This window comes from Nuphar pumila, unplaced genomic scaffold (assembly GCF_984573655.1).
Source record: "Nuphar pumila unplaced genomic scaffold, dmNupPumi1.hap1.1 HAP1_SCAFFOLD_251, whole genome shotgun sequence".
Taxonomy (NCBI): domain Eukaryota; kingdom Viridiplantae; phylum Streptophyta; class Magnoliopsida; order Nymphaeales; family Nymphaeaceae; genus Nuphar; species Nuphar pumila.
The window spans coordinates 9,392-16,357 of NW_028323243.1; the positions used below are offsets into that span (position 1 = coordinate 9,392).

At 55.7% G+C, this 6,966-nt stretch overlaps 1 protein-coding gene across 1 annotated transcript; it reads right to left on the minus strand.

The window, feature by feature from the left end:
• Positions 1–4,950: 4,950 nt before the first annotated feature.
• LOC149810609 (uncharacterized) lies at positions 4,951–6,088 on the minus strand. Its single transcript, XM_089994165.1, has 2 exons — positions 5,867–6,088; positions 4,951–5,142 (listed from the first exon to the last, which is right to left on the minus strand). The coding sequence occupies exons 1-2, from the start codon at positions 6,086–6,088 to the stop codon at positions 4,951–4,953; spliced, it is 414 nt and encodes a 137-aa protein (XP_089850291.1).
• Positions 6,089–6,966: the final 878 nt, after the last annotated feature.

The window sequence follows — 6,966 nt, forward strand, 5'->3', positions numbered from 1 at the left end:
GCGCACTTGCGAGAATGTGTTCTTCCTCGGGAATCGGTGGCAGTTGCAGCGGGTCGTAGGCAGACACATGTGGGGGGTGGGAGCCTCCGCTCCCGTCCAGGCGAGCAGTGTTCACCCCCGGACGAAAGAAGTTCGGCGCAATGCGCTCACGTCTGGGCCGGTTCTCGGGGGCTGATTGTAGCGGGACTGCGGGTTCGCGTGGAGCGGCCGGGTCCACCACAGCTCCAGGAGCAGCGCCGGGCTGCGCTACTACCACCTGCACGTGGTCCGGGGGCGCAGGAACCTGCGGCGCAGCTTGCAGCAGCGCCTGAGGCTGCACTTCCGCGAGCTGCAATGCGGCTTCGTCGGCAGGAGGGTCTTGTTGTGCCGGGTCGTCCGACTCCCCTTGCAGGTCGATCTCACCCGCGTCACTTCCGTCGTGCATGGGAGCTTGATGCACCTCGTCACCCGGACCCTCATCGTCACCTCCCTCGACAGTTGGCAGCGCCGCCTCGCCGTCATCGCCGCCGCCTCCCTCTGCTGCCAGCAGCGGCACGGCGGCTGGCGGCAGCGCGGGGATGTCGACGTTGGGCTCAGCCTCGTCAAAGGCTGCCGTGCGCGAGACGACAAGCCTCCCATCGTCGAGCAATATGCGGTACACGCCTGATCCCGTGGGGGGCACCAGCCCCACGAAGCGCCCTCGCACCGCTCGATCTGCGAGTTTGTGCCGCGCCCCTGTATTCGGCACGTGCACCCACGCGATGCATCCAAAGACTTTGAATCTGGTGCAATCCGGACGTGTTCCCAGCAGATGCTCATGCGGAGATACGCGGCCCCCGCGCTTGAGGGTGCAGTTGGCCAGTTCGCACGCGTGCATCATTGCATCGCCCCAACGACACTCGCTCATGTCGGCGTCAATCAGCATAGGACGCACTTTCTCCATGAGGGTTCTATTTTTGCGCTCGGCCACACCATTGGACTCTGGTGAGTAGGGGGCAGTCGGCTCGGGCTGAATCCCCTTCCCCTCATAAAATTCCGATAGCTCTGAGTTCATGTACTCTCCGCCACGGTCGTGTCTCACGCGCTTGACCACCTCCCCAGTCTGGGTTTCAAGCCAACGCACAGCGGCCTTCACCGCGGGGGGCACTTGGCTCTTTTCGCGGAGCAGCTTCACGATGGTGTAGCCAGTGAACTCGTCCGTCACCGTCGCCGTGTAGACTGCGCCGCCGTGGCCAGCAGCAGGCGTGGGCAGCGGCCCCATGACGTCCATGTGGAGCCTGTGGAGGGGGGACATTGCTGGCGAATCGCGAGGCGGGTGCGTCGACCGGCACATCTTCCCCGCCACGCAGGGCTTACACGTTCCAGCCTTCCGCGCCTGCATGAACTCAGCAGGAGTGACACCGCACCCAGGTAAGAGTTTCTTTCGGGCCATGTCCGCAAGCGCATCGTAACCAACATGTCCCAGACGCCTGTGCCACAGCTGCGCCAGTGACTCAAAGTCTACACGTGCCGCCCCTGCGTGTGCTCCGCCTACGTGTGGCGAGTTCTCACCGCTGCCGATCCAAAACAGGTCTGCCCGGCACGCGCCTCGCATCACCACGCGCCCCCTGTCGACAACCAGGGCCTCGTCCTCTCGGCCGCTGGTGCGTGACGCCACAAAATGCACGTTGATTCCGGCTCTCATGAGCGCACGAACAGAAAGGAGGTTCCCAACTAGATCCGGTACATGCAGGACGTTGTGCAACATGAACCTGCCAGTTATCCCCTGCAGGGCGACACTGCCCTCCCCCACTGCGTACCCGAAAGCTCCTATTTTCCCAAAATTTATTTTGATAGGCCGAGGCAGCTTACGGTATTGGACGAAATGCGCGGCACCGCCACCTGGGGACATGGTAGGATGACAGCCAGAGTCTAGCAGCCACGGATCATATGGATGGCACGAACCTGCAGCGTGCGCGTGCCCGATGGGAGGGTGGGGGCAGTCCCGAACTCGATGCTCGGTCGACCCACAGCGATAGCATTCTGGTGGAGGCTTCTTGCTCTTGCCAGGGTTCTCGTGAGACGTGCCTGCTGCGAATGCACCTCCCTCAACAGCCATTTCTGGCATGCGCCTGCCGATGTCATCTAGCAATTCTTCAAGCGCGTCGAGAGTCATGTCCATGGGTCCGGTGAGCAGACCTTGCACTGTGGACGTCCATGACGCAGGCAGCGCGTCTATAATCACGAGCCGTAACTTCCGCTCGCTCAGCCCCTCATCCATGCTCTCCAGGAAATGATTCAAGCTGTATGCACGTGAGAAAAGGTCTGCAATTGACTCGCCGGCCTGGAGCCTTAGGTTTCGGAGCTCACGATCCTTGCTCGCTAGCTGCACCCTGGAGACTGCCGCAAACCTCTCTTTCAGGCCCTCCCACAGCGCTTGTCCGTCCGTGTACGACGCACATCGCATCAATAGTTTTTCCGACAGAAGCTTCATCAATTCTGCCTTGGCCTGTTTGCCTTTGATGTGCGACGTCGCATCCTGGCCACGCTCTGGCGGCTGTAGCGCTTCCCACAACTGCTTCTCTTGCATGTGACCTGTCACCATTTCCTCCCACATCTGATAATCTTTCAGATCTCGCAATTTCGGGATACCCTTGTATTCCGACATGGTTCACACGGGTTGATCTGCGTCGCCTCAACGCCACTCAGTGCCCCGCAGCTCTCGTGCTGGGCCCATAACCTGATGATAAATGACACGGGTGGAGTATTCAGTTGATACTTAAAGTAAACACTAGCAAAATCGTACTTATGTACTGATGGCATCATTCGCCACAACAGTACTGCGAAATCAGATCAGATCCAACCGCTCTGCAACAACGAACACACACACATAATCCTAACTCCTGAGGCTACATCTCAACAATCTGCACCCCCTCCTGAGCGTGGAAGGCCCCAGGGCTTCTGAGGCGGGGGTCTGGGGCTTCGATTTGAATGCTCCTGTCCCCCAGCCCGCTCGAAGTGATGCAGGTCCAACCTCAGGTCCGGCAGCTGCCCCTGAGCGCCGGCCTTTTCTGCTCGAGTGCCTCGTCCAGCTTTGCAACCTGCACTTTGAGCTCCGCCTCATGGCTCTAGAGACCTGCTGAAGTACAGTGGCTTTCTTCCGAGCTTCCAGAAGCTGCATTTGGTCGTCTTTCCCCTGCTGCTTGTATGTTGCCAGGTCGTTGTCCTTCGCCTGCTGCTCGTACTTTGCGAGCTCTTTGATCAACTTGGTCTCCTCGCACTGGCTCCGTGGGCAGTTCATGTCACCCGGGGAGGCAACACCAAAGTCTTGTGGGCCTGCTGGACATTGTCATTGCTCCTGCGGGTGTTTGACAACAACAAATCATTGCACGATCTCTCTCAAGCTGAACACCCCATCAGCTCTTCGGACTTTGGCTCCGCTTGCCTTGCTTGCCATTGCAAACATTACATTGCCAGCGCCTTTCTGTGGGCGTGTGGAATATGTTTGTACCGTCATGGAGCTGTGGTTTTGCACCCCCCTCTATGCAACCTTCTTGAACATGCCTCCCACTGCATTGCATCGTCGATTCATTTGCGAAGGAGGGGTGAGTGCTGGCGTCCGTTCGATGTCCAGCCACAGATATGACATGCATGTGCTAGCCCGAAGAAGGCGGCGTTGACAACGGACCAGCCGCTGACTTTATGAGCCGGGCTTTTTTCGCTCAGCAGGAACGGCACAAGGCCCATTCAGTCCCATCCCTGAGGGTGTGTGTTGTATTAGTGTAGAACCATTTCTGCACCCCCTCTCCACTCAGTTTCCATACCCTTGTAAGCATCTCAGTTTTACACACAAGCCCTCGATGCCAAACTGCATCTGGAGTCCCCAATGTCCATGACTGCGACCTCTCTGCCGGGAGAAAACAATAGTTATCAAGTCTTCCAGGTCTCGCAAACATTCGGAGACGCTATCTGTTTCCTTACCATCGTACTCGCCAGACAATAGAAATCGAGAGACAAGGATTCACATTCGCATACCTGGGCAGGCTCGGCTATAGTATTCCATTGTACTCATCGGTCATCTCGAGGCTCTGAACGAGCGAGCTCAGCTGCTCATTCCACTGCGAAATGCGCTGCGTCGTATCCATGCGTTACTCATGCGTTCGGAAGCCGTTCGTGCACATGTGTGTTCCAGGCTCAACGATACTGACTGCCAACCTGCGCATACTGGTATTCATTACGCACGGCTCGCTAGCTTTCAAGCTTTTGAGATCAAGATTGACTTGTGGAGTCGACGTCAAGCTTCCGGTTGCACAAGCACTGAACATGTGGAGCCAGCCCTAGGGGAACAGCTCCTTGCTGCGGGTACCCAACGCTGCAGCAGCGGCTATCAAACGTGCTGTATGCTAAAACGGCAAGTGCCAAGTGAACATTCACCGTCGCGGTGGTGCCGAAAATGGGCGCTTCCAAAGTGGCGGCAATTCAAGCTGAATGTACGACTTGCCACCAATGTGGATAACATGTGCCAGGTGTTGGACTCGACGACAAATGGTGATGTTGGTACCGATGTTGATCATGGTTATATTGATGTTGCTTGAGACCCCGCACAACATTTTTCACAATTGACCCCTTCATCAGGGCGAGCTAGCATGTGAAGGTGAGCCGCTGTCCAGCACAGTGGGCTGGGGCGCTGACTGACGACAAGCACACCGAAAGCTTGTGGAATGGTCTTGAAGCCTCTGCATCTCACTCACGTGGCGGAAACCAGGGCTGCGGCGCAGCCTCGGCCACAGGTTCTCACAGGGACACCTCACCAATCAAGCGCCTTCCAAGCCTGTCCCAAGATAGGATGGCACTGCCAAGAAAGTGCCAGAGGCAAACCCTAGCACTATATTGCCGACCCTTGACCCAGAAAGCAGTATAACAAGTCGCAAGTTACAATTCAAAGGCAAACAAGTCTCGTAAATATAACGTACGCGGCTTCAGAAAAAGTGCTCAATATCCATCCACTTTGTCCATACGCTCTGCAGCTTTGTTGGCTGACTCAACTGCCTTGAAGAACAAGAATCCTGCGGTTGGTAGTCCCGTAAGAGCAAAAAATGCTAGAATTGGGGTGTAAAGTGGGCTGTCTGGACCTATCTCGCCAAAGATGGGGTTCTGGTTCGCATACTCAAAAATTGATCCGATCTGCAAGCAACGGAGAGGAGATTAGATTTCTGAATGACATGACTGCGCCGATCTGTATGGATGCAAGGCCCTTTGTAATGCCTTTTTGTTGCAAATAGAAAGCATTATATACCAAAGCAGAAGCAAAACATGGGGGGTCAAGTATGGGGGACAGACTACCATGGGGGGTTTCCATAACCCTGTGTCAATAAACGATTCAGGGGCGCCTTCATTTTATGCACAATGAACGTCACTATGTCCGCAGCATGGATCACCGAGTCGCAACGAAAGCAAAAAAATGGCAGTCAGACAAATGCGCCACAAGCTGACACGACTTGCATGACCAATCCACCCTTCCAGCAGCAAAGGTTCATGCGAGTCATGGTCGAGCTGGAAACTTACGGCGCTGAGCCAAACGTCTCGGACCAAGTCGCCAGGTGAAGGGATGTAAAGCATGCACTGTGCCTTATGGGTACAACATTTTTCGCTGCCTGCAAAGACATCGTACAGCCAACACATGTGTTGTGACCTCGAGATGATCCAATTGCATGACTCCGTAATCATTCTGTGCACCCCAACTATCAGAAAACTCATTTTTTTTTTGTAAATCGTGGCAAGCATGCCATGCGTCCTCTAGGGCGGTGGTGGACCGGTGGTGTGGCCCAAACATCGTTCAGGACAAGTACAGTAATGTGGACCTGGTGTGATCACCCTGCAACGGGGAGGAGGAGAAGATGAAACGCACCGCTGCGATGGCAACAAGGGTACTGAGCACGAGAAGGACTCCAAAGGGCAGGCCACTGTCAGGGTCTGCATCTTGAAGCTTCTTCTCCGCTTCCCGCTTCACCCAGACTGGCACTTCCTCGCTCACCTCCGTGACCTGCAAGCCTGCCTGTAGTGCTCTGCCTTGCAGAATCGAAGAGCACTTGCAACATCGGTGTGGTGATGGAGCTGGTGCAATGCACATCACAGCCAGTACATAGTCAGGATCAAGAGCAAGCCGTGGTCAAGGACTGCCCCTCTGTTCCTGGCCAATCTCACCGTGCGTCCAGCGTACGAAGCAGGGTGCACAGACTCCACGTCTTTTAGACTCGTTCAGTATAATTTTGTTCAGTATACGGCACAGGCACGTGCCAAGCTATGACGTAGCCTAGTGGACGAAGATGCAGTGCAATGACCCTGGGAACCTGGTAAGCTGGATGCATGTGCCTCTACCTGCCATCCCCCGGCGACAGATAAGCGTCAGAGCTTCTACATGCATCGACAACATTCTGCCACTCCTTGGGGATAGACCGCTGTTGCGAGCCTGTACATGCCCCCCCCCCTCCCCCCCACGAACCATGTAGCTTGCAGCATCGATTTGGGCCTACTCCGACATGCACTTGGAAGAAGCGAACTGCTAAGACAATACATAATAGATAACACAGCCTTGGTCTGCTATACGCTGCGTGAATTGAACATGCCGTTTGTGCAAGAGCACCCATTGCCCGCGATCAGTGTTTCCACAAGCCTGTTTCGGCATGATTGTTGTTTTGGAGAGGCACGTCAAGGCAGCATACATATACGAGCGGCTTCCAAGGTGCCAAAGGCTCCGATGACAACCACATATCGCAAGCAAGCAAACGCACCCGCTCAGGCGCTTTTTCTCCTTCTGCGCGACATGCATGCTGAACGCCACAGAACGGACGAGACACAACTCCTCTAATAAATGACACCCTGAAGGAGCTGTGAGGTTGAAGCGTTCGCATGATGCCCATGAGGTGTGGCGCGAAATCAAGAGGTCCACCAAGGACAATTCGTGACTTCAGCAGCTGACTGCTCACCGGAACAAACCGATCTTGCTAC

Coding starts and splice junctions, on each gene's coding strand:
- LOC149810609 (XM_089994165.1), bottom strand. CDS start 6,088: ATGTGCATTGCACCAGCTCCATCACCACACCGATGTTGCAAGTGCTCT. Junction 5,143..5,866: donor CCCTTGTTGCCATCGCAGCG/GTGCGTTTCATC, acceptor CGTTGCTTGCAG/ATCGGATCAATTTTTGAGTA.